Consider the following 27,956-nt stretch of genomic DNA (forward strand, 5'->3'; position numbering starts at 1 on the left):
CGTGAGGAGACGTTTTACTCGCTTTTATCGCTTTTATTCGCCGGTTCCGGCATTTCGGGAGCGCCAGTGTACGCACCGTATTCTTCTGCCAGGGCGCGAATTAGCCATGGCGATAGCAAGCAGTGACTCGCTGGCGAACTCCGTGAACGGTAAGTTTCAATTTACCTTTCGTTGTACACCTCGTGCACCGATTTCTGTTTCCTCCTTTGGTTGAGTGGAGCTCTTCTCCACAGTTTTGTAGTGCGTGTCTCTTTATTGCAGTTGTCACTTTATTGCAGCTGTTGACTTCTACGCCGATTGTTTGATTTTACTTTTTTTTCTGTCAGGTGTGCTTGCTCCGGAAGATGAACCAACTGTGCTTCTAACGGGTGAGTTGTTGACTATTGTAGTACAATGGTCGAGTGTTGAAATATAGAGCCGCTATTCATTATTGTTAGAATGGAAGAAAAGTAAAAGTTTTAGGGCACGTGATATGGTTAAGCGGAGTGGGAAAAAAATTGCATTTTCTATTTCTGTAGCTTTGTTAGTTATGCTGCGTTTAAATGTAACTGCCTCGTTGTAGTACATATGTGCCACGTTTGTGGGCGAGTAAAGTTGCGCGCTTATGCTCAAAAAGCATTAAGAAAACGGGCAGGCACCAGCTAAAAACACACAATGCAAAGCGGTGATAGGGGAGCATGAGGGGTGTCTGTAGGCATTGTAATCTTTTCGTTGAGTGTTTCCGTGCCAGTCGTAATTTTCAATCTTTTACCCCCGGGGTTCTGCAGGGTTTGGACTATTCCGCGACTACAGCCACAACTCGAGCAGTGAAGTTGTGAAAGCCCTCGCCAGCACCGGTATCCCTGGAACAAGGCTAATAACGCAGGAAGTCCCAGTGGAATACGGACATGTCTCGACTGTGGTTCCTGAGCTATGGCAGAAGTACAAGCCTGATGTGAGTGCACACTCTGCATTGGGACAGCAGTGCAGTTTCATACATCGAGCTCTCCAACCAAACACGTTCACCAAACTCAAAGCGACCGTTTGAAAGCCTCCTGAACTTCCCACAGTACAATATACCATTTACATTCTACACTATGTGTCTGTTCTTCTAAGAAGTATTTCAATTTTTTTTTTCATGCTGTCACTTCATTCTTATTTATGATCAGGCTTGTCTAAATCCAGGTTTGAGCACAGTTCTTCGAAGGTTTGTCCCTGAAAGGTTCTTTTATGCTGTCTCTGCAATAGCATGTGACATTATCAGGGATGTATGAGTGAGTTTGTGTAGTTAATTGTACAGGTGCTCCAAAAGTTTAAACTGAGCACGAGAGTGGTGGCCGGAGTGGGCAAAGCTGCACGCCAGCGCTATCTATTAATAGATGCACCGCAGATGCTCCGCGTCTGGCCCATCTCGATATTCTGACGCTCGGCTTATCACCGGCTCAAACGAAGCTGCGCCACTGCCACCCCTGCTCGCCAGGGGCGATTTCAATGCTTTGTGCACGAATTTTTTTGCGTGTGTTGGGAAGAAAACTGATTGTCAGCAGCGTATGGGTTCCGTTTTGTTAGGAATGCCACCACTTTATCCATGCCTGTGCTGTGGTACGCGATTCCCTCGGTGCAAAGTCTGTTGTGCATGAGGTTTAAACGCTCGTCAACCCCTCAGAAGCTGCGGCGATAACCCTCCTTGGCTCAAGGAAACGCATGAAGGATGAATAAAAACAAACAGTTCATGCGTGCATTGCCTGCGTTGCTTCCATGGGTTTAATGTGCGCTCAAGAGAATTGAGGAGGTGAGCCCATCGGAGGCAAGCTGCTTCAAAACAAATCGGCTTTGTTACACACACTTCAGTAAATCATGCTGGGAAAGACAGGCATCCCAGCTTGACAAGTAAGCATTGGAAGCGCCACTGGCGAGCAGGAATGGCAGCAGTGCAGCTTCACTTGAGCCGGTGATAAGGCGAGTGTCAGCGGGTCGAGATGGGCAAGCCGGATGGGCCCAAGCACTCTTGCTCTCGGCGGCGCACCTCTTCATAGATCGAGCTGGCATGCAGTTTTGCCTGCTCTGAACACCGCTCTCATGCTCCGTTTAACTTTTGAAGCACCTGTACCTGCGCAAATTTGGCAAGACGCAGTAAAAAGCGAACATGACAGGCACTGATATGTTGTCAACAACTTCAAGTTAGTCTCGGTGGTAAGTTGAGTGCAGTGCTGAAAAAACTAAGTAGCGTGTTTCATTCCCACCCATGTTTGCGCTAGTACAAAGTTATTAAGCATGCACAGGCAACCAGCCATCAGTGTCTCTTTTTGCTCTGCATAAACAGAACTCTTTCAAAGCTAATTGCAATGTTGCCGGGTGACTGTAAAGGTCTTGCCCTGAAGGAACAAGTGCAATCCTCAGAATCTGTTGTCCTTGTTAATAAATAGCATACGTACACAGTCAACCACTTGCTGTATGATTTCAGTTTTGGCCTATTTTTTGTGAAACGAGCAGGATTTAACTTGTCATTTCATCATTGTCACGAATGATGAAATGACAAGTTAAATCCTGCTGCTGAAGGGAGCGAGATGTAGGATCCTTGTGTGGCAGTATGTCATAAACAGCAGAGTGGAATGACACGCAATTGTCACTTTTTTTATTACCAAAGCACTCAAGATTTCCAGCTAGTACATTGTCATGCTAATTATGTAGGTATTAACAATGTGCCCTAAGTGTTGCTGCCGGTTTTCTTGCACTGAGCAAGGACTTGAATGTGATTGATTGATTGATTGATTGTAGGGTTTTAACGCGCCGATGCAAAGCAGGCGATGAGGCGCGCCGTAGTGGAGGGCTCCGGATTAATTTTGACCACCTGGGGATCTTTAACGTGCGCCGAAATCTCGTACACACGGGCGTTTTTGCTTTTCACCTCCATCAGAAAAGCGGCCGCCGCGGCCGAGAATCGAACCCGCGACCTCGTGCTCAGTAGCGCAACGCCTTAGCCACTGAGCCACCGCGGCGGGTGACTTGAATGTGAGGGTGATTGCATGTAACCGCTCCACGTAAACGTTTTCAAAGCGAGCAGCTGTATTTTTCAGAGACTTTGGGATGTGTAGTGATTTGGTGTTGTATTGCCCTTTTCCAGCTTGTGGTCCACTGCGGGATGCACGCTCTAGCCCGTAATTTGATTGTTGAAAACCAAGCTCGAAATGGCGGCTACTGTGCCGCCGACAACCAGGGCACCCTTCCCGAACAGGTATGGCACACATTCTTGCTGAAAGTATAGGTTGATGGCACAGCAGCTCTGTAATGCGTTGTTTCCTCTCAACAGCGATAGGTGTCATTGAAAGTGTGTGATAGTGTGAAATCGGCCCATTAAAAGGCACTGTACTCACTTCCTGTACAGGCGTGTGACATACCAGAAGTTTCTGTGGCATATTTTTCAGATCAAACAAAAAGCTGTCCGTCAGTGTGCAGACTACGTCTGATTGATTTATTTATTTATTTATTTATTTATTTATTTATTTATGCAATACCCACAGTGCTTGAGGCATTACAGTGAGGGGAGGGGGGTTATTACAAACAAAACAGCATAGATGAGTAAGGCAACAACAGTTCGGCAGCCATTAAAACACAAAAATACCGAAAAGCACAGGAATCGCACACACATACAAGTAATTATTGCGATGTAATTAAGATGTAATCAGGAAAAGAAGGCATCATTGTTCTGCGTACTAACGATATGGCGAGGTAGACTGTTCCAGTCAGTAGTGGTTTGAGGGGAAAAATATCTTAACACATCAGGTTTACAGACAAATTCACAGCCTTTGAACTTATGATCTACACATTCAGATTCATAATGAGGTTCGAGTATGTACTTTTCCCGTCTCCTGTCCTGTAGTAGAATAAATTGAATAATAAAATCTCAGGTTAAGTTTTCTGCGGCGACTTTGTAGGAGTTCCCATCCCAATGTTCACGTCATTTTGTCGCACTGAAATTCGTGGTATAACTGCCGAAAGTGAAACGAACGACTTGGTTTTGAATCCGCTCTAATCTAGAACTTGTTTTCAGCGGTTTGTGGGTCCCAAACCGTACAGGCCTATTCCATAACTGATCTTATGTTTGATGTGTTCAAAAGCTCTTTAGAAACTTGAAAAAAAAAAAAAAAAGTTAACATTTCGGCAAAGGAGCCCCAAAGCCCTGGAGGCTTGTGCGGTTATGTGAGCCACATGATGGTTCAAAGTGAGATGAGGTGTAAAGAAGACTCCTAAGTATTTGTACTCACACGTATGTTAATGCAGTGTTATTTATACTGTATTCAACAATTTGGGGATTTTGTAGGAAAGTAAAAATCGGACTTCCACCGTTTGACCTACTAATCGTAGTTACAGGCACTTTGCACTGGTGTAATGTGCCACCTCCAACTGGTGCCACCTATTGGACACACAAGGAATGTTCCACCAACCACCTGGTGACGTGCGAGCTCGAAACTGACTCACTGCGACGGCATTTGCTCTTCGTGATGTACCCAGGGAGCATTCATTCCTCAGTTATTGCATAAGCATTGTCCCGGTTTCTCTGCAGAAGGTCTGTAGCTGTGTGCTACATTCCAGACAGCAAAAGATGTGTCTGCAGAGATTCTGCATGCATTCATTAGGAGAACACTATTACTAGCTATATTTGGGGCACAAAAGTAACGCCTTGCAGAGGAAGGTTGGTTCTGGTGCGAGTAAGAGGCGTGCGCTGCCAAGATTAAAAGTTCAGACTTTTTGAGTGGTGTTCAATTCCTGCTCATTTTTCTGAAGAGGGGTGGTGTGCTGGCAAACTTTGCAGGGCCTCTGCTGCGGATGTTCCCCAGAGGATGAGAGACTGAGCACCTGTTTCGACCTTGTTGCACTGACCGAGCAGCTCAAGGAAGCCGGGTGTCCTGTTCCTGTTGAAACCTCAAGTGATGCTGGGAGGTAGGCCCGTTTCTGTAGTTTCCAGTTCAGGCCACTGGCTGAAGTCTGTGGGAGTGTCTTGTTTGTTGCAGCTCAAGCTGCAAAAATGCTCACGACTGGTTTAAGTGAGCTGAGCTGACAGGCAGGTTCTACTCTCACCACGTGGCGTAAAACACCTGGCCCCTGAGGAAACCATAAATTTCGTCTTTGATATGTACTTTCTATGTGTGTATATGTGCGTTAATAGCCCTATGCACATCCGGCTACAACTGGTAGGAAGCACGAGATCCTTTAGGCCTCTTTCGGGAACCTAAAGAAGGCTGCCAATTTTCATTTTTTGTGGTGGGCAGCATCACTTAACAAGTACATATTGTTAGTGTGAAATATGTCTTTGGGTCCTGTGTTTTAGATGGTGGTGCAAGTTACCAGCAAACGTGCAGGTTGACTATGTAGATTGCCATGGTCGGTGTTGAAAATGGGCAAGAATGCTGGCATAATCCTTTTTTAAGCCCAAGTCTATTGGCTTTTCAGGAGCGGTCCTTGCTCTGATGGTCACAGCAGCATATGCCATTGGCTGCATCAACCTAAGAGCAACCCCCAAACCCCTTGTGAGCTTTCATTTGCGGGTTGATCAACTTGCGAGACATTAAAATATCTGATCTAACTTTTACTGATGTAAGCCACCGGTTTTTGTGGCCGCAGTGACTTGCTAGCAGAAGGGATTGAAAGTGAATCCAGAGTGCATTGCATATTTATGTACCTGCCTGAGTGATGTAGGGGACTGTGCCAGTGCTGGCACTCATTTGCTGCCTGCCCTGTTCCCAAGGTTCCTCTGTGAGTTCATCTACTTCACCTCGCTCAGAATCAGCCCCTGGACTGTGTTCGTCCACGTGCCGCCCATAGGGGAGCCTTACTGCGTTGGACAGCTTGCGTCCACCGTCAGCAAGATTGTGCAGCAGCTCCTTGAGCAGAAGAAGAACATGGCCAAGTCGGTGCCTGACAGTGCCAGACGAGTCCAAAGTCTAGAGGCATCTGCCTGAGTGGCACTGTGTCACAAATGTGTGGCTTCGTGTCCACACGTGCTGTTGCGTGCAGTGGCCTGGCAGTACACGGACGGAACAGAGCCACCCCCTACAACACCGAGTGCACTCTCCACCTGCCCCAGGGGGCTGCGCCATTGTTGGGGCACGGCCACATCATAGATGCCTCGTACTACACATCTTGACTACATCTTGTGGGAGCATCAAATTTTATTTTACGCAATTTTAAGAACGTATGATATCACTTTTAAGTCTGATCTTTTGAGGCTGACTTTCATTTTCACTCAAATGTTCTAAAATGGATTTCTGGTACCAGTGATTTTGAATTTAAGGTTCATGCACATCACACATATAACTTGTGGGCATATAAAGCTCAGTACCCTGTAACAAGCAAGGTGCTGGCAACAAAATATCCTCTTTGCAATCAAGTGTGCAATCGCTGTTAAAGGGGTCCCAAAACTTGCCTTCAACATAGCAAATACACTCTTAAAATTGTGAGGTTACAAGGTCAAGGACATTCGAGTGGACTATCACTCTGCTATGCCCAGCAGAAAGCCCGTGATTACACTACAGCGTTCGTGACTTCTTTTCTGTGCCTGTTATTAGTCCCTGCCGTATGCATAGCGCGTTTTTAAGTCATTGCCAGATTTACGCAGCGTAAGGCAATGGTTCGTGATGCTAACCGCTACATGAATAGTTTTCCATCTGTAGCTGGTCACCTAAATTCACAAATTTTTGATTAGCAACTTAGCCTGGAAGTCACCATTTGTGGTAATAGGCTAATTAGGTCTCTAACAAGGTTTAGCTGCAGTCTTAGCAGTAGGGAATTGCTTCTCACAAACTCAGGTAGTGAAAGCTTCTGCAGTTTCTACAAAAGCAGCTATTGCCCAATTTAGGTAATGCAGTGTTAGCACAATGACTGTGAGATGACTAACTGCAGCGAAAAAACACTAAACTCTGTCTAATCTGCATCCAGCAATTTTCTGTGCAGATGGTAGCCGTATGAAGATGCGGCAGGCATCACGGGCTTATGGCACACAGAGTTAAAAATGTGGTCACTGCAGCTCTAACGTGTTCGCTGTGATGATGGATGCATGAGCACAGAACTGCCAGAATTTAATCCAATCAAAGTGCTCAGCATAGCATGCGTTGTCTATCTTTCTCCTGAATATTTGTTGAAATCACAAGATTTTGTTTGTACACAATGCTAGAAGCACCTCTCTAAAATTGGCAAGTACTTTGTTGTGGGACAATAGGTGTTGCAGCCAGCCATCGTATTGAAATTGAAGCACAAATCAGAAGTGTAACATTTATGGTTACAGGTGCAGTGGGGCATCGGCTTCAGTTGGCACCCCAAACAGCTATCCCTGCATTTAAAAGGGCACTAGAGGGTAGGAGAAGACCAACTATTTTGGCATGCAACTCCAGTAATACCTATAGATGGTATCCACTGAAAAGTTTGGCTGTCAGTTTCTTCGTTTGGCAACACTGGAAACCGCCACGGACATGGCGCTGCTTGTGCCACTGCATCCGAACGCCGCAGAAAAAAAAAAAACACTGGTGTGCATCATTTCAACCCAATTCTCAATGGTGGTGTCAACAAAGATGTCAACAAAGACTCGCATTGGAGTTGAGGGATTGCATTCGGTGGGGTAGAGTTTGGAACGTCCAACACATCATGTGCTTAGCACAGACAAGTGCCGCCATCCTGCGGAGCCTGACATAACCAGTGACGGTGCACTCACAAGGTTGCCTTCATGCATGCCTCGCCAGTGATTACAAGCTATTCCTTTATGAAACTATGCCCCTGTGTCCCCTTAATGCTCCATAGTTCTTCAGGGCCCCTGAATCTGTAAAACCATAACACAGCTTATGTACAAGTACTTTGTGGACCCATGCAGGCGAAAAAAAAAAAAGCTCTTTCTTGCCCAAACCTGCAACTAGCCCAAACCAGCATAATGTCTTGTTTTGACTATTCAGAAAACGTTGGAGCCTTGTGGGACTTCCACATAATGCGACAGGGAAATAAGCGAGTGTGTGTTCAACCATAGCCTCTGTTATTTTCAGTGCCTGTCGAGTTGCTCGCTTATCAGTAGGGCACCGATCCCGCTGGTCTTGCAACTTGTGGTTTGGCACTATTAGTCCATTCACCAAGCTTGTCACTGCAGTATCACTCAAGTCATCACCATCACATCAAAGGCAGCTCACTTGCTTCTTCGCAAGTGCATTCGTTTTATTAATGATCACAGCAGGCCTTACTGCCTTATGCTATGTTGCTACATCAACCCCGTTGCCGGCTTCTGCTGCTTAGTCATGTGGTCATGTCGGGTCCTTTGAAGCAGGTACTCATCAGGATCCTGTCTGCTGGTGGCATGTTGCAGTGAACAATGAACAAGCTACTGATGAGTCTCCAGTAGTCTGCATGGGCTACAGTTAAAAAGCAACAGCCCAGAAAACAAAGTAGCTCGCAGTGCCTGCTTCCCAGAAACCAGAGACTAAAACATTACAATGTGTGATAAACCTGGGCCCATTTGCCCGTACGCATAAGTTCCCGATTAAGTTCCCGCTTACGAATAAGACGCCAATAAGTCGAAGTCAGCCACGGCAAACAAGCCGGTTGCCAGAAAACCCGACGGAAACGCGCTACCTTAACCGAGCGTTTGCGTCAGTTTCGGGCACACAACTTATTACCTAGACAGCACTGAAGTTATAGTTGAGAACTCATTCCTATACTTATCGCGTTCGGGCAAACGGGCCCTGGTTAGGAACCATGTGTCTGCTATGGGTAGGCAAGCACCCACAACCATGGGTGGCGGCTGCTCACTTCAGTGGAAGCGTTTAACGAAGCCAACACACGTGTAAAGGTGAGGTAGTTTGAAGCGCCGTGTATTTTCTAAGCAAAAAAAACGTGCTGCCACATTCTTGGTTTGCATGCACATACACTTTGCCCAGTGCACACATCGGCCCAAAGCATGTGTCGAGGCTTAGAGGGAAATGTATTGTGCCAAGAAAGAGAATGGAACAGATGGACTCGTTTGGCAGGCACGGAAAAATTGGCGTAGTGGTTTTACGAAATATTTCTTAAAAGTTGTTCGGTGAGCCATACATAAGACTGGCAAGAAGAACCAAATGTAACAGTTGACTCTCACAAGCACAGACTTACGACTATTACAAACAATATACAGTAGAATCTCAATAAACGGAAATCACTTAAATGGAATTGCCACTGAAACGAAACAGTAGCCTGTAAGTTGGTTGGTTTTGTATTCAGATAACGAAAAAGAACTCTCGGTAATCGGAACTAAAATTTCCGCGTCTCCGTGTAAACGGAACCAGAAATGGAGCTCTTGTAAAACCCATTGGCATTAAAATCAGATTTTTACAATTCCAACCCATTCAGTTTTTTTCGTCTCGCCTTGTTCGTGGTCAGCCGTGTTAGCGCAACGAATACAACATCGCAGTTTCCGTTCCAGCCGTTTGGTCTCAATTCAAGACGCCTGAAGCTACAGGTTTCAGCTCCTGCCCCCTCGTTCATGCCATCGTTCTATTCGCGCTTCATTACCGCGTTGCCGTCTTTCAAATTCGGTGGCTCGTAAGCAGTCGCAAAGTCGAGTCCTGTAGCCTCCGTGAAGATGCAGTTGCAAAGACTCAAACAAAAATAATTGATGCATTTTGTAGCGCACAGCGACTCATTGTTGCCAAATCAACTTTGTAAATGCTGTGCCTAAACCTCTTGTAGTTTTTTTGCTTTCTGAAAACCTATGAGCTACATTCACCTTCTAGTGCTTAGGGTTCCATGGAATGGTATTAAGAGCGTGTTTGCACATACATTTGCACTTTCACACATCTATCTCAGTAAACGGAACTCCTGTTAAACGGAACTAATTTTTTCGGTCCCTTGAAGTTCCATTTATCGAGAGTCTACTGTATTCTGCTAAACGCACGGATCTTTGCAGCACAAAGAAAAATGCAAACACCTTCACACTGTGGCAACCATTTCTCATGTCTTGCTTCATAATGGAAAGAGTACTTTTTTTTTTCCAGACAGCCTGACAGCAAGGTGGCCAGTGAATTTGCTGTCATTGATGGCTGGCCATTGTACCTTACAAGCACTATAATTGTTTTATTTATTTTATAATGGCTGCACATATCTTCACTCTTGACAAAATTACACCAACTGGGAGCAAACGGGGGTCTTCTTAATGTTTCTCGCTTCTCCCACCTTTGTGCTGTGTTGCTGCCAGTAATCCAGAATTGAGTCGCACAAACTTTTTGGAGCCCCTCCTTCCTCCCACCTTAGTCTGTGCGCAGTCAAGGAAGCAAGTTCACAAATTTAGACTGGAAAGGCAACCACGTTTGGTGGTAAAGGTCCAACGAAGCACCAAGTTCTGCACACAAGTCGTGATTTTAAGAAAGAGGCAGCCTCTTCTGAACTGTGCACTCGTTGGCCACTGCCATCAAGTCGCGTGTAACTTTTCCATGTCCTGGCACACAATAGCCTTTCAGACAGGTGGCAGAAAACGCCGAACAACGGCTCTGAAAAGGGGAGGGCGGATAATTCAGCTTTAAAAAATTTTTAAAAAATCTGGGAAGAAAGCAGGAGGATGGAAAAGAAAAAAAGCAGTCTCAAGATTCTGCAGCTAGCTTGCACTGATGTGGAGCTTCGAATTATTGACACGGGCTTGTGCTGTAATGCTAACTTGTTCTATTCTTAGTGCAGGATGCACACGTGCACATACATTGTCTTGGACATTATGTTCTCTGGTATTCATTGCTTTCGTGACTGAGCTGTTTGCTCAGTTTTGTTTTTGTGTGTATGTGCTTTTTGATCCGCCCCACTAGAGTTTGCTCAGTTTACACTTTGCCATGCTACTTTCTGAATTTTATAACGTGTATTGCTTGTCTGCCTTTTTGCCTGTGAATGTAGCGTTAGAAGTTTTTAAAAGAAGGGAAGTACAGTAAATGGGCAGTCTTTGCATTCGGAGGTATTTTATCTTGCTTTGTAGCTTCCTCAGAAGGTCTTGTGAACAAGCTTGAGTGTATTGAGCTTCACTGTTGATGCTCCCTTGCTTAAGATGTACTATTGCCATTTGGGCATGCAATGCCTTTAGCCAAACAAACCAAAACCCATTATAATGTTAGCTGTGGCAAAAAGTGGCCACAGACTAGTGGCCATCAAACTAGCGGCTGTACAAAGCCAGAAAGGTGATGCCACTGTATTTTTTATGCTAGTGGCTTGAGATGATGGAGTGTAGCGCAGTTATAAGGACCTTTTGTATGCTGTAATAATTTTGAACTTCTAGTCTGAAGCTCATACCTGTTGCCACAGATTTAGTGGTAAAGGTGTGCATATTGTGATACAAAAAGTGGGCCAATGTACCTAATGTTGCCTACCAGCTAATTGCTCTGTCGATGACGTGCTATGCATGAGGGCCTTTTCTTTTTAAGGAATTGTCCTGCTCTTCGAAGGTTCCATGAGCTTTTTTTGCTGTTTATTTTTTGTGTGTGTGAGAGACAGACAGAAGTCAACAATAAAGGGACTTGATTCTGACACTGTGGTGATCCCACTGTGATGCTACCTCATTTGTTGATCCTCACACGGATTACGCTCCCCAGGCTTTGGGCAACCACAACCAGTGGGCAATGGCAGGAAACTCTAATTTCTTGTCGGGCTATGGTGGACATCGATAGAATTGTGCCGCTAAAAACACAGTCACGAGACAATGTTGGGCAGTGCTCCCAGTCTGCCTATTCAGCACAAGCTGGTGTGACAGTGGTGCACTTTCGTTTTCAACCTCGCAAGCTTGCATCTAGCAATTTTCTGAGATTTTTTCATGTGTGTGTGTGTGAAGTGCCCTGAATGTCACCTGGTTAAAGTAGCCATCCACAATGCTAGAACAAACTTGCCTTTAAAACTAGCCAGTAGAAAGATAAAAAGCTACACATTGAAACCCTTCTTTAGGAATTGGGTTGTATCTCGGGCACTTCCCCCGCCCCCGAGTTTATTTTCATGTGTACAATTAGATGTGTTACCTTAGCCAGATACTGACGAGAGACCTTGTTTACTAGTTCTAATGCTAGCCAAGCAGTTGCACACAGCTTGCTATGCCAGGTGAGAAAAAAAATATGTGGAACAATGCACACAAAAATCTTGTCGCCCACACATGGCCTCGCAGTAAGGTTTTGCACAGAACTTCATCCAGACTTGTGCTTAAAAAAGAAAAAACTGTGTACGTTAAGCAATCTTGCAGGACGTCCTGGCTTGCTGGTGGCTGCTCCATCAGCGGGCAAGAGGAGTAGATGCAGCCGGAGTGCGCAGCTCGGCACAGCACCTGCTTCAATAAATCAGGTTTAACCAGAAACGTTATTGAGGAAGGCGGCAACTGAACAGCGGCAACTGCCGCTGCTGGAGCCTTCATCCTTAAAAAAGGGCCGTGCAGACTAAATACAAGTTCTGACTTGCACTTGGCTTGTTCTTGTTACGGTAGGTAGTAATCATTTTGTGAAACATGCGGTATGCTCGACAAACGGTCACGCAAGACAATGTCGCTTACGCCAATCGGCCAGTGTTGTGCGAGACAACCCCGAAGCGACTGCTGTGCAGCTATAACAAGCATAGTGCGTGCAGTGCCTACGGCAGTACACACTGGTACTTATATGTTTACACGTACTTTTGCAACTTCCATTGTTTACCCCACCATTCTTACTGCTACAAAATGAATATGCATTACACTTAAGCGAAAATAGCTCGTTCTGCAAGCTTATAAGCCTTGCATAACTTGCATTTGCTGGCCTCGGCCGATGGCACAGCTGTGCATGTTATGTCAAAAGTTCTAGTGCGGGAAATGAGCTAGTCAATCACATGGTCATTCCCCGTTTTCCTAAATATATCGCTTATTTGAGCGAAGTTCTTATTAAAAGTGGTGCGAGTACGATTTTAACGAGGCAATCTTTTGAATTAACCAAACTTGTGTTTTGTCGGCATGGCCCCTTTAATATCAGACCGCCTATGTTGCTGCTAAAAAAAGTGCCTTCCCAGCAATGCATTTATGTTGAGTAGTGAAGCAGACTAAAGGTGCTCAGTGTACAGAGCTCCACAGGGATGCATCGAGTTTTACACAAGCATTTAATAAAAAGCCCTTGAGCCATCATACCTTGATAATGGACTGCTTAGTGGCAGCTGCAAAAATGTCACCCCAGCACTGCATGTGTGTGTAGTAGTGAATCTGACTTGTGAGGTGCTCAGTGTTAGCAGGCCACTCCCACCTGTGAGTCTCTACAGTGTGTTTTTATACTTTTCACGCTTTATATCACATTGAGAGAGAGAGTGGGTTTCGGTGAACGGATAGTTTCCGGTGGTGCAATGTACAGAATGGAATGTTCATGAAATTGAGCTCTTAACAGCTTGTCACTGTGAAAGAAAAAGTCTGAGATTTGTTGAGGTGTCATATTTGAACAACTTCAACTGCACTAAGGCATAGAAAGGGGCAGGCGTCACAAGCACTTTGAAATGTTTATTTCTCAAGCACAACGCTAATAAATGTGGTGCTTGTTGTAGTAGCACTTCCGTTGTCTTTCAGCTATGAGCGATTCTCATCAGTCCTTTTTGTCGTCAAAGTGCAGCAGAAGCAGATATTTTAGCAAAATGCGTGCAATGTTGAAGCGCAGCGTGGTCCCAGACGGTGGCTTGCACTTGAAGTCGCTACAGTAAATGTCCGCTTGCCGGTTTATCGAGGCATATATGCTGACGTTGCGCAGAGCTCGAAGGGCAGCACAGTGAAGCGAACATATCACAGTCTGTCCACACAGTCGGTAATTGGCCACCTCAGGGAATGGCCACTCGGGGATAAGGGCAGCGCTTGCAGCGTTCGCCCAGGGGGTTTCCCTTCTGGTAGCTGTACACGTACGTGTCCTGCGCACAAAGAGGAGGTCATGCCCAACATTGCAGCACAGTGCGTTACGCATTCAGCTACTGCTAACTGGATTCATAGCCTCTCTTTTTAAAGCCTTTCTTAGTGGGGCCAATGGCGTCCTGCCAAAAAACTGATGCCTTTTCCCATAGACCTGTTGGCCAATAAGATCTCTGAACATACGGCACGCACATGAAACCGGCCTTCCATTGTGTCAAAACGGTTACGTGAAAATCGCAAAAGGGGACAGTTCCAGATAAGGCAATACACGTATCAGTCATGAAGAAAGAGTGCAATAGTATACTTTTACCTAATAAACCACGTATCCGTATATATTTAGATCGTTCATAGATGTGTTTACTGAGTGTGCAAAAAATCGTTGCATGAGTTCGTGCTTTGTTTGTGATTTGGGTCTTTGAAGGCATAGAGTTAATATGTACCACCATTTGAAGGTTTGACGATAGACTCAACACACTTCCAGCAAATTTTGGATGCACTTCAGCTTTTGCGCTTCTCTCGACTTTCTTTACGGTAACATTTTTAGCCTATTCATTACGCTGTAAACTCCCATGCAGAGTTGGGTTTTTGAAGACACTACAAGTGCATTGACAAAGAAGATATGTTAGCTTAAGGCAGCGCACGTTTGTAGAGTACTGGAACTGAATTACATCTTCACGATCGTGGAAGCGTGCTTAGAAAAGGTAGACACACTGCCCATATGCTAGATGCTCTTCTGCGTGTCGCCACCATTGCAAAATTATATTCGCACTAATATCGGCCTTCTGTTTAGTCCCATCCTAAAGTTTTACACTTTTAGCATAAGCTGAAACTCTCTCTAGGCAACACTGGCAGGCCCAGCACGCATGTAAACATAGAAATCCACTCGATGGTGGACCTGCACACTTCTCGACACAAATTAAGCACAGTGTGGATTCAAGAGGCAGCCCTGCGGGTGGTAAAAGATTTCAAACACGATGATAGCAAACAAATCATAACTTGTCTTTCACTGTGTCGACAATTCTGGAAAGTTCGAGACCTTCAGGAGCAACTGGCTTGTATGCAGTTCAGCAAAACAGGGCCTCCTTGCTTTATTTATGAAACATTCTCAAGGGAACAGCAAGGCCACCGTTAACGTATTCTGCAAATATCTGCCCCAATAGCATTCCCTCGTGGCATCTACCAACAGGCAGCTTTCTTCAAAAGCCTTCCTGGACTTGTGCCCATCCGCGGGCATTAAAAATTTAATTGTATTTGTAACCCGGTGCTCCAAAAAGGCGGGTAATCAGCCATGACAGAACACTGATACTATGCCACTATGCACCAAACAGCAACAATACTACGAAACGTTACCATTCGCAGAGGTCTGGTTCTTAAGAGAATAATAAAGGCACCTGTGTAACATTGTCGGGTTTCCGTACGAATACTCACCTCTCCACCCATGTACTTGGGCAAATTTCTGCGGTCCATGTACTGCAGGATGCTGTCCTTAGTGGTGAACACCACACGCTGCGCTCCCTCCGATGGAAGCATGACTTTTATGATCTTCCACACAGCTGCAACATCGAAGCACACCAACCATTGTACACAAACCAGGGCATGCAGCTTGGTTGGCGAGCGCCCAGTGAATGCTCATGGGGCCTTTCTTAGTGACGCAAGCTAAATTTCTTCAATTCATGTTGAATAATGAGCCATCTTATTGATGCATTCAAATCGGCAGTTGTTTTAGTCACCACAAAGATGAGTTCTGCCTGTAAATGTGGTTATGTGTCTTTTGCTATGTTTTTACAGTTCCCCCGTGGAAAACGCAGTTGGTTTTCCCATGTGCAATTCTTATTATCTTAACTACAGACGCTAGCACGAGAGAACCATTTTGAAGCCGGGGTGTACTAATTTACACAGTGCGAAAAATGGGTAATATTACAGTGGAGTGGGGTTTTTTTTTTAGATAGGAAATACTGTGCAGCAGGCATGTAGCAGATATCTAAACCATTTTAAATTAAGTACCTGCTGTGCTGGTGATGCAACGGTTTTGAAAGTTTGTGTATTCTCCCAACAAAATTGAGATATCCCAGCAAAACGTAATGGCAGAATGCGATGAAATGTTACAGTTTAAAAGATAACCATTTGGCCCTCTGCGATATTGGATCAAGAAATATACAATAGTGTGGCCACGATAGAGTTGCTCGACTCAATAGCTGTGTTAGCACTTTCATGGCTGAAAATGACCAGAACACTAACCGTTCAGAATCCATGGCATATTATGAATAATGATGTACCCTGCAAAAAAAAATGTAAAAGCATTAAACATATTCAAAATGTTGCTCTTCACATATAATACAATTGCGAAAAGTGTATTTCCACAGCTGCAAAGAACTGAGCTTATACTGAATAGCTTTTTTTCACAGCACCTTTGTTAGTGCTGTGCAACCCAAAAGCCATCTCAGTGAGGTCGAAAATTAAAATAGCTCCTCACTCAAACACCTTGAGCAGAGGTTGTCATAGCTCATAGAAAGATTGAAACGGCCTGTTTGGAAGCGTCGATACAGTGGAGCTTGTCACGTGACCCGCAGCACTGTGCGTACTTGGTGCGCTCACTCCCTGTCTGGCCGGGCATGGAAACCTCTTTGATGCCTCTGAGTGTCCAGTTGAACAACACAGAGCACTCTGACCCCCTAGTGACTACTGCGCCGATCAGCCGACTAAAGCTTGCTGCTGAGCTCAAGGATGCGGGTTCGATCCCATCCGCTGTGGCTGCTTTTCTGATGGAGGCAAAAAGCGAAAACGCCCGTGTGGTGAGATTTCAGGGCACGTTAAAGATCCCCAGGTGGTTGAAATTAATCCGGAGCCCTCCACTATGGTGTGCCTCAGAGCCTAGGGTTAGCTTTGGAGCATTAGACATCACAATCAATCATCAAATAATCAGTGACTACTGCATTGCTGGGTGGAAGCGCAGGAACCACCGGGGTGCCAAACAGCTGCCACTGCCACCACCCCTGTGCATGCCCAGGCTTTGCCGAGCAGTATGCACCCCCTTCCTTTTGTGTTTTATTTCTGTAGCAAAAGCGGAGCAGTGCAGAACATTGCTACAGAAATAAAACACAAAAGGAAGGGGGTGCATACTGCTCGGCAAAGTCATAGACTGGACCATAATGTTTTTCAAAATTCAGATATGGAAGCATTACATAGGGACATTCTCGAAAATCCTCAACACCTGGTGACCTTAGCCCAGTTTGGCGTTGCCAGTGGCCTGGCGAGCGTGATTTAGTGGGCGTCTACCTCCCTCCCTATTCCCCTTCTTCCCCCTCCAGCGACCTTCGGTCCTCCCCTTCCTAATAAAAGAATTTATCATCATCATTTCTGTAGCATGTGGCATGCTTTTTTCTTTGTGCACGTGCCCCCCAGCCAATGGGAAGTTAGGAGATGTAATCTTCATGCGGCATTTCTGGCATGGGGGCATTATAAATAAGTAGTGGCATTGGCTGTGCCAAATAATAAACGCGGAATATCAATCAAACGTCGCTCTGTTTATCAGGCAATATATGCACACGTTATGCGACGAAAGTGGACATTCTCACTTTCTCCCCTCCATGTCTTAACTGCTCAACCAGCCATGCAGGCAGAACCAATGCTTAAGTGCACAATATGGCGTGTGCCACCTGTGGCGCAATTCTGAGTCGAGCCTTTTTATAAAGCGCCTGTTTTTGAACAGTGCCATAGCAGAGGCATTACAGCGGCCACCCCAGTTTCCATTTCATCCTATTCATTAGCTAGCTTTTTACACGCAAACACATCTGGGGAGTGTGTCCAAGTTAGACTGCTGTCTTTTCCGAGTTATCCTGGGGCTGCACACACTCGTCGGTCATACGGAGCTTAAATTTGCCATGCAAGCGGGTTTTCCCAATGTTATCATGCAGTAGCGCTCGGCTGGTCATATGGAGCCGTTACCTTCTTAGCCAAGACGAGCAAATACCCCTCCCTCTGTCATAGCAACACATCGTTCGCTATTCGTGCCAGGTCAGGCGTTAGCCACCCCAGGGTCTGGGCTCATGTTGCAAAAATGGGCACGACTAGCAGCCCTTAAGGTGTGTTTGCACGACGCGATCATACCAAGTGCAGACGGGTAAAGATCCCTGAACACGGTGACGATGAACTTGATGAGCTCCATATCCTGCGACAGAAAAAGGAAAACAAAGTCATTCTAGGTAGTTAGGCTGCACGTCAAGTTACAAGACCAATTATTCATGTATGCATTATTTGCAGGTTGCAACAAATATTTTTGTTTTGTTTTTTCCCGAGTAGTAATGGATTGACTTTTTACCGTTTTTCTTTTGCTCCAGTACTCGGACTACGCTACTGTGTGCAGTTAGGGGTTTCATCAAAGATTGTGTTGCTGGCTTTTGAACAGCAACAATGACGATGCAAATATGCTTTCTTCAAGATGTTGCTGTGTCGCACTAACAATTATATATGCCAATGTCAACAAAAACTGCTGTCAATCAAAGGAGTCCTAAAGCACTTTTTTTGACACTATAGAGCACATAAGGTCCCACACAGCACGCTCTGACTAAATTTCTCCCGCTAAGATACTTACAGTGATCAAAATTATGGGAGTTATTGTTTACAAAATAAAAAAAAAACATGTTAAAGTGTATCTCTATTCCAACAGCTTCTTACAAATTTTTTTCTGCGCAGTAACCACATTGGACGTGCTCATGCTGCAGAAGGCGGAGTGGCCAATAGAGGTCAGGGCTGCAGAGGTGGGGTTACTAGATGTTATGCCTCAGGGGTTGGAGGTGAGGGAGCGGATTCAGGCATCCTAGGCGGGGTCACGGTGTTCTAGGCACCCTAGGCGCACTGGCAGGCAGAACGAGGAACCGCCCACGATCAGTGCCTGCTTCACTGCGGCCTCTTGTGCCCACCCATCCCTTTCATTCTCTCCTTACTCCTTTCCCAACTGGCAGCGTGTGCTGAGGCAGGGTAAATGTGTGTTGCTTCAAGTAACGGCTTCTCAAAGCTGGGGCTGTTGAAGGCTTGCCAGCTGCAATGCAATGAATGGGGGCAAATTTGCACAAGTCAATTTGCTCAACAAAAGTAACAGCAAATTAGGTAATGTGGGCTTGCAGTTTGAACTAATTGTTAAAACACAAAATAGTTCTACTTCGTGGCAAATACTAAATTGCTACAGTGGAAAAAAATGATTTGGTGATGGCAAGAGGGATGTCAAGACTGTCAAGTATGCTTGGGCGTATGGAGTACTCTGCATGAAAGGAGGGAGGTGAGAACGCACCACATTACTGACGCCCGCATCAGTGCAGTCGAAGATGACGGTGACCCTGAGTGCGTCCAGTTCGAAGAGAATCTTGTCCATAAAGAAGGCGACGTACTTGCGCATCTCGTCCACTACCGATGAGTCCTTGCGGTGATTCTTCACACGGAGAGTCACTGCAGCGAGGGGCACCCATAGTTTAGTAACACACCATTGCCTGCAGAGCCATTGCTTCATAGCGCTTCTGCACATTTTCCTCAGCAATAACATCGCACTCATGCAATCACCCCAATAGATTGATTTGACTGATTGTAGGGTTTAACGCGCCGATGCAACGCAGCCGATGAGGCGTGCCGTAGTGGAGGGCTCCGGATTAATTTTGACCACCAGGGGATCTTTAACGTGCGCCGCAATCTTGTACACACGAGCGATTTTGCTTTTTGCCTCCATCAGAAAAGCGGTCGCCGCAGCCGGGAATTGAACCCGCCTCCTTGGCCTCAGCAGCACAACGCCTTAGCCACTGAGCCACCGCAGCAGGTCCAATCAGCCCAATACAAAAGCAATACCTATTCAATCAAGCATGAGATCAGCTTAGGGCCTTGCACATTTTTCATCTGCTTCACCTTGGCCCGCTCTCACTACTGTTGCATTGCATTCGTGGGATATTTGATGCTTGTCCATGGTGGATTGCACCTTCGTGCAACTTTTACCTCTACATATGCATATCCCTTGAGCAGGGCTTTACAACACATTCGTTCTGTTACCACTCCGTGGTACCTTAGCAAGCTGCCGTGTGAGGAAGCCAATGTTACTTTATCCATACTGTGCCGGCTTCTTTGTGCAGCGAGCTTCCATAAAATGTAAAAAAAGCAAACTGAATGCCTGCCCCATCAGGAAGGCAGCAAATAAAAACCAGGCTTTATTTTTCTGCATGGATCGGAGACTTTCGGGAAAGACAGTGAATTTTATTTCCCAAGCGGAGTGTAACAAAGCTTTCTGCAAACTTGTGATATTGCCGCGAACCATGTATGCGTTTGTTTGTTTATTTATTGTTTGTTTTTACTGCCCAGCTACGCCCGGTTCTGTTATCTGTGTCAAGCGAAGCGCATCTTCCATTCTTTATTTTTATGTCGTACAGTCTATCTCATTCAGATAAGCAGACTGTTTCGCCCTAACGTCACTAGCCCAGAATAATCTTCTCGGATCTACAATGTTCTGGATGTAAATCGACGGTTCCAGAAAAACTCGCGCCGAAAGATAAAAGCCTGCAGAGCAGACGCCAGAGCATTCCGATCGTCGACGCTCGCTCGCACACGTCACTTTGTTGACTGCTGCTTCGCCGCCTGTGTATTCTTTGAGTTGTAAGGGGGGCACAAGTTCGTTCCAATAAACGTGTTTTCCTTCAAGACAACTGCGTCGTCTCTGGCTTCGTGACAATATACTCGAAAGTACAATAACACCTACTGACGATTTGCTACGGTATGGTTATAAAACATATAGTAGGTTGGGTTCAAGATACCACGGTATTTGACAGTGTACGCCCGAACGCCACGACTGCTGCGCCACGTGTCGTCACTTTTCGAAAGCGTCCACAGAAGTGCAATTGATAAGCATTCATGTGGTATCTCAGTCTTCTCTCACTTGCTTTTCTGCGTCTATACCCAACACATGTTTTTGACATCACAACCGTTAGCAAACAAAACCCTCCAGACATGTAGAAATAACAATAGTCAACCAAAATGTGGGACAGGCGCCGGTGCGAGTCCCTAAGCTGACAACAGGAGCTGGGGGTGCCAATTAAAAATCTCGCCACCAATCTTACTGTGTACGAGCACAACCAGTTTTGGATTTTGTGTGTATATGCAGTGAAGCCATGTTTAACTCACGACCAACTTGGTCGTGGTTTAACTATGGGGCGTTGTATACCAGCCAGTTTTGTATACCAGATTACCCGTGCAAGCACAATTGCAAGGAATCAATTATAGTACAAGCATTCATGGCAGCTTCTGTATACTTACATACGTGACTCCCAAACTTGTCTGTGTTGTAAGGCACAAGCGTCCCATGGTAGTAGAACTCGATCGGAAAGCTGTCCTCTGTGCAATCTGGCATTGGAGAAACAAGAAGATGGATCACAGCATTTTTTTTTATTCTTCATGCATGGTGCAGGGCAGAGCGTTATAATAAGAAGGAACGCCAATAAATCAATTTCGTAGACGTTCATTTGGTTTGAAACATTCCTGCAAGACCTGCTTTTAGTTAACCCAATTTCTTGGGTCAATTCCTGCCTAAGCTTGCAGGATCAGGGTCTCCTATGAATCACTTTTAATTGACGCTTTATTTTAATTTAATTTAGCTTGTAAGATGAGTACATTTTGATACTTGGTGTGATGGGAGTGTTCTGTTTACAACCAACAAAATTGTGTGTTTTTTCAAAAAAATTTTTCATAGAACTTTTTCTTTTGGTTTCCACTAAGCTTTATCAATTGCTCCTTTACAAAATCTAATTTCCGTTATTGTGCACGTGCTTGCTGTCAAGCATTCTTCACATAAAATTGTCTGATGGAACAGCATGAAACATTTAAAGCGGGCACTTTTAAAAAAAATTATATACACTAATCCTTGTGAGCAAAGCTGTTTGGAAACCATGGCAAAGCTATCAAAGAGCAAATGGCACACACTTTGAATAGCAATTTGACAAGTGTAATGGGATCAAAGCTGAAATAATCTCATCAATGCATCATCATGCGTAATTGTCTGAGCTGACGCCGTTCATTGCCACCACTGACTGGTGCAGGTCATTCAGATTTCCACGTCCTGTCAGTGAGTGAACGTCACTTTCACTGAAAGGATGTTTTGACTTCTGGGATTTTATCAAGTGTTGACTTATTGAATGTGATCTAATAGCATCTGTACAAACTACTGCCTAACAGTGCATCAAGCCACGCTTTCACTTCTGACTTCTTCACCACTGATTGATTGATTGATTGTAGGGTTTAACGCGCCGACGCAACGCAGGCGATGAGGCGTGCCATGGTGGAGGGCTACGGATTAATTTTGACCACCTGGGGATCTTTAACGTGCGCCGAAATCTCATGCACATGGGCATGCTTTTCGCCTCCACTAGAAAAGTGGCCGCAGCGGCCGGGATTCAAACCCGCGTCCTCGTGCTCAGCAGCACAACGCTTTAGCCACTGAGCCACCGCAGTGGGTGTCTTCACCATTGCAAGACTGCCACATTCAGAATGTTGCAAGAATAAATGAGTATCAATAAAATTTTCTTTGGCAAAGCCGCTGGCTTAATTACGCTTAATCTTTGCATGAAGGTCTCATTTTGTGGTCGATTTGTTTTTTATGTAAAAATAGAGGCAACCATGTGGGCCTAGATTTTTAAATGCAGAGCATTTCAGTAACTCACGATGTCACCCGCGTTGACGTCCGTAGTCGTAGTCCGCACCCCTCCCCCTACACTATATAAAAAAAATACTATCCGGCGCCTGGTTTCGATCCCTCGACCCTGCGGGCGGAACGCAATGTACATGGTGCTCTACCCACTGCGCCACAAAGCCGACACAGAATGGGAGGCTACGAACGCGCCTTATATCCTTGACTCATTCAAACTACGTCAAGAAGCTGCTGATACAATGCATTCACTACCACCAACTCCCCAAACACTAAACGTTAACGCAATACACCCACCCCCCTATGCGACACATTTACTCGAGTCCCCCTTGCGGGGAGATGGGCCCAATTTTTTTACAGCGGAGCTGTCACATGCTAACTCCCCTTTTTTTTTCATGTGTAGACCACAAAAAAAAAAACACTCCCCTCCACCTCACTTCGGCACACCCTCTCCCTTTGGCCGCCTGTTCGCTGCCAGCACTTCATATTTTAATGGAATATGGCACACATTGCCCCAGGAAGGATGTCTTCCCAGCAATGCATTTGCGCTTGGAAGTGAAGCCGACTTTACAAAAAATCAGCGCAAGCTTGTTTGCAAGCTGGCTTTCTCACATAACGTGTTGCACAGTGAAGCTTACTCACAGTCCCGCTGAAGCTTTCCCGCGCGACGATGCGGTTTCAGCAGGAGTTTGTGGCCAACCAATAATCCACAAACAACTCCGCTGGTCATCCAGAATGGAATATGTAACTGATATTCTTTCTTTTTTTTTTTTTGCATTTTGAGAAAAACTTGTTTTTGTCTATGGGCGCAGTCTAAGCATTTTTGTGCTGTCTACATATGCAAAGGGAAATTATTCTTCGGGCAGCTTTTCTCCCTAAAAGCTGTATTTTGATCGATTGCTAAAAAGCCGGGAAGCCGGTGGCTTGTACTCGTCTCTGTTATTTTTAAACAAAATGGACCGTAACTTGATACCTCCGTGCGAAATTTCAGCGCGAAACGCGGTTTATAAAGGCTACTGCATGGTTTAAAAACGCGCGCATTTATTGTTGCACCGCGCCCCGGCGTGTTGGCTTCGGCAGCGGTCGGTGCTTCAAATGAGATGCCGAAATCGCCGCTGATGTGTCTCGGTAGACTTCGCACTGCAGTTTCAACACCTTTTTCCTTCAGAATTGGCCGCCTCCATATGAGCCAATCGCCGAGTGCTGGTGAACGGTAACCACGGTAGATCAGACGTTCAGTCGCAACGTTCAACTCGGGCAGGTGGTTTGACTACCCTCAACGTGGTGTCAACAGCATTGAGACGGGTTGCTGGGCGGCTCCCCTTTTGCATATGCGAGTCTATGGTGCACTGTCCGTTGACCTCTTTATCACGCTTCTTATGCTGGTGTTGCCCTTTCCGGGGCAATTTATGCAGTGCATGTAGCTTGAACGCAAAAAAAAAAAAAAACGAAAAAGAAAACGCGTCTCGCATAGTTCGCAGTGACCTGTGATGTATCATGTGGCTCTGGCATTTGCTTTGCACTTTTTTTTTTTTTTTTGTAGACGAAGCTTTTTCTTCATGCTGCCTGCTTGGTTCCAAAGGAGATACAAACTGTTCTCGCTTCAATTCACTTGAAGTTTACTTTCGCCGACGAAAAATTAAGACGCACGTGCTACTGACAGCCCCCGCTGTTAAAGGCAGTCTCTTTATGTTTTTCTGAACAGATCTCCCGCACAATACCCTATCTTGCGCGCATTCGGCATCTCAGCGCAGCGAATACAAAATATTCGTAGAGGTGTTTTCTCTTTAAAAATTAGTAAACAAAACCTGAGCGCGTAACAAAGCGAATAACTTGATATTCGATTCGGCTGCGAAATCGCACAGGACTATGTATTAGAAAATTTTAAAGTACTCAAAGCTAGTTCGAAGTCGAAAACGCGAAGACCAACTGTTTTATTAAACCAGGATGCGTGAAATTATGCCTCCTTGAAAACGAGAAATGCTCCGATAAAACACACCCAAAATATATTTATTGCAACGAATTAGAACAAGTTAGGCACCGTATGAACTTTAAATTGAAGCGCTTACGACCGATCGCCGCGAACAGCTCTAACATGCACCGTCTTTGCCGCAACGCACTGGTGACAGGCTTTTCCGCAACGCACCGGTGACGTGTGGCTAAACGGCAAAAAAAAAAAAAAAAAAGGTGCTTTAGAGGCGCGCGTTAACTGCATCTCGTTCTTCCCTTATCGCATCCTGATAACATGTTCGCGCTCAAGCTTCCCCGGTCAACACTCTGATTGATTGATTGATTGATTGATTGATTGATTGATTGATTGATTGATTGATTGATTGATTGTAGGGCTTAACGCGCCGACGCAACGCAGGCGATAAGGCGCGCCGTAGTGGAGGGCTCCGGACTAATTTTGACCACGTGCGCCGAAATCTCGCACACACGGGCGTTTTTGCTTTTCGCCTCCATCAGAAAAGCGGCGGTCAACATTTTTGCGTAGTTGCATAGTTTTTACGTAAGAATGTTCTTACATTGTAACATAAGACTGCGCACGCGCGATGGCCTCACAATTTGGTTGTCTCTGCCGTTGTGCTGCCAAGCCCAAGGACGCGGGTTCGAACCTGTCCGCGCTGGCTGCTTTTCTGATGGAGGCGAAAAGCGAAAACGCCCGTGTGTCGAGGTTTCGGCGCATGCTAAAAATCTCCATGCGGTCAAAATTAATCCGGAGCCCTCCACTACGGCGTGTAGCTTCGGCGCGCTAAACCACACAATCAATTTCGTAGTATCTGCGCTTCTCAGGCTTCTTGCAACTAAATGGAGTGGCCGTCACATCGTAGCTCGAATTGTCGGTTTAGCTGACACTGAATTCGCATCACATCGCGTGATCGCCTCCTAGTTGGCGCCTCTATCATCCCCCGCTCCTTTACCATTTGTGGCAAATAAATGTTTATTCTACTACTACTACTACTACTACTACTCACCCGCAACATCGCGTGGCTGTGTCTTTACAGGGGGTTTGTTTGTTTGTTTGTTTGTTTGTTTGTTTGTTAATGCGATTGGCATTTCTAGGTCTCGCCGCTCGGCTTCGTTAAGCCTAAAATTTGAAGAAGAAATGTTTCTCCCGCTCCCTTAAGCAGCTATGAATTCTGCGGCCTTGGAGCGGTAATTTTTGCTTCACAACGTCCGCATGGCGGCCACGATTGACCTTTTCGAGCTGCCGCAAAATGCAGTCGACACAGGCGTTGCAGACCTTCGAAAAGCGATCAGATGCTCGCGTGCTTCGTTAGACTTACGGGCCTCGCTGCAACATTTCCAGGCTTCGATGCGAATCGGCAGGTTATCAGATAAGCGGCAGCCTGCTGAGCGCGCAGGGAGAGAGCAACGCTCCAAAGCCACCGTGGGGACTAAATCCGTCCGCGCGATGTTATCGGTATTTCGTAAACTCATCAGGGTCGCCTTGCTCTCGCTTTTTAAAGGAAAAGCAGTTGCATAACCATGGTGGCGCGCGGACCGCACTGCCGAAGGGCGAACCTTGAATTCACGTTCAGTCGCAGTAATGCTAGCCGGTCAAACTGGCACATGAATCAATTCAAGCGGACCACAGATTGTGTTCGCCATCATCGACATACTAAGCCGGCTTCCTAAGTGAAGGTCTCGGTGGGGATCTCGAATAGCCGTAGAACTGGAATAAAAGCAAAGCTGACGCCGGTGATAGGTGCCGTCTTAAGTAATTGGAACAAGGATCTGTGGAAAACACAAAATATTTGTCTTACTGCCCTTATATATGACGGCCATTGCCGGATTACAGGAAGCTTTTTCTATTATGGAGGACTCCTTTAAACGCACACCAATGCAGCCAGGCACTCTCCGTAAGAAGAAATTTCTGAAATCGACGAGACGATGTTCCAATTACTTTTGACGGCACCTGTACATACTCGCCGTATGGCAATACTTTTTACAACGACAGCTGTACGATAGATGGCAGGATTTGGATTCGCGGCGATGCTAGCCGTGAGTAGTGAAACCGATATATTGACTTAAGGTGTACGGTCTTGCAAAGCGTCTGCAAACAGCGTTCTAATATATTCTCCTTTCAGCTAATTCTACCACGTTTGGTCCCTATAGCCGTGCCTTACGCGTTGGGAAAGCGAAAATGTTTGATGATTTCCGTCCGTCCGCCCACCGTCCTCTTCCCAACTTGGCGTTTTATGCGGCCAAAGCTACACCTGCATTGAAGTGCACCTGGATTAAATTTTGACCACCGGGAAGATATTTAACATGCGCCGAAATCACGAGACACAGGCCTTTATCGCTATACGCTTCCATCGGGTAAACAGCCGACTGCAACTATTGGGAGTGCAGCTGCCGTAGCGTCGAAATGTGCTAGTGCTAAGAAGCGCAACGCATTTTATTAACAAGTGCATGGGTCCCCAGTTCTAGCTGTACATCGCATTTTAGTGTTCTATCTTCAAAGCAAGTACATGCCAGGTTTGACAGCTTCGGTTACTCCATAACTGTGCCGAGTTTCACATCATGCATTACAAAAGGAAACTAAGTCCAATTTTTCAAGGGGATCATGACGAAGACTGCTGCCACCGTCCTGATGGCTGCACATAGTTCGGAGAAACGGAAACAAATTTTCGAAAACAAATGAGAGCATGTTTGCCCAACAGGATAAAAATTAACCCCAAGTCTCATGACGCTAGTTAACTGAGGAGTATTCCCAGCCTCCATTGCAGCAACTTGCTTAACCCATTGAGGGCGGAAAGTCTGCGAGTAGTATTTATTGCCAGGAGAAATCTTCGCTTCATTCCAAGTGTGAGTTTTCTGGAAATCCGTCTGTGATGCTAGCCCCACAAAAAATCTAAGTACATGATAATTTCATTTCCAATACTAAAAAGTATTGTCGGTATGCGGCTAGTAAACGTTGTTATAGCACCGAAAGCTGTGGTAGTGTCTAAAAACCAGCGAGGTGTGTAAACTGAGGGAATTCGGCCTTGCAACGAGGAATGGGGCGCCGAAATACCGTTGATGCCGGACTGCTTCCTCCAGCGCAGCGAGTTCTTGGCGAAGGTGAGCGCGAGCGGGATGTCGAGAGCCTTGTGGCGCACGTAGCGACGGCACAGTTCGTCGTTCTCGCGCACCCGCTGCACATCCTTCGGGTGGTACAGGTCTGCAAGGAGAGAGGGAACAAGAAGAGGGGAACACGACTCGTCAGCCATACCAGGGAAAAAATTGCAAAAGCATTCACTATACGCCCCCCCTCCTTCACACACACACACACACTTTAGAAAAGCACCGCTGAAAAAAAGCCACGACAACACGCACTGCCGCACTTTGGTGCGCACAGCCTTTAATTTCGCCTGGCCCTCTTTGAGAAGCGCCAAAATGTTTCTCTCGTCAGAAAATCGAGTTTCATTCCCCTCTGTGAAATTTGATGACCAA

General features: G+C 45.8%; 2 protein-coding genes across 2 annotated transcripts in view; one reads left to right on the plus strand and one right to left on the minus strand.

Annotated features, from left to right (window-relative positions):
- Positions 1-11,490, plus strand: LOC144170516 (pyroglutamyl-peptidase 1). The gene is made up of 6 exons (XM_077700364.1): positions 1-149; positions 327-368; positions 768-934; positions 3,104-3,214; positions 4,793-4,920; positions 5,726-11,490. The coding sequence occupies exons 1-6, from the start codon at positions 107-109 to the stop codon at positions 5,937-5,939; spliced, it is 705 nt and encodes a 234-aa protein (XP_077556490.1). The 5' UTR covers positions 1-106; the 3' UTR covers positions 5,940-11,490.
- A 1,943-nt stretch (positions 11,491-13,433) lies between these two features.
- Positions 13,434-27,956, minus strand: part of LOC144170517 (motile sperm domain-containing protein 2-like) — a 61,207-nt gene continuing 46,684 nt past the window's right edge. The window contains exons 2-8 of the mRNA XM_077700365.1: positions 27,538-27,684; positions 21,134-21,220; positions 19,137-19,291; positions 17,957-18,017; positions 16,088-16,126; positions 15,278-15,402; positions 13,434-13,851 (exon numbers count right to left, since the gene is read on the minus strand). Of these exons, the coding sequence (XP_077556491.1) occupies positions 13,765-13,851; positions 15,278-15,402; positions 16,088-16,126; positions 17,957-18,017; positions 19,137-19,291; positions 21,134-21,220; positions 27,538-27,684 (701 nt within the window). The 3' untranslated portion in view covers positions 13,434-13,764. The remainder of the gene's footprint in view (positions 13,852-15,277; positions 15,403-16,087; positions 16,127-17,956; positions 18,018-19,136; positions 19,292-21,133; positions 21,221-27,537; positions 27,685-27,956) is intronic.

Source organism: Haemaphysalis longicornis, unplaced genomic scaffold, assembly GCF_048455015.1.
Source record: "Haemaphysalis longicornis isolate Haplotype H1 unplaced genomic scaffold, Haemaphysalis longicornis Haplotype H1 scaffold_2, whole genome shotgun sequence".
Taxonomy (NCBI): domain Eukaryota; kingdom Metazoa; phylum Arthropoda; class Arachnida; order Ixodida; family Ixodidae; genus Haemaphysalis; species Haemaphysalis longicornis.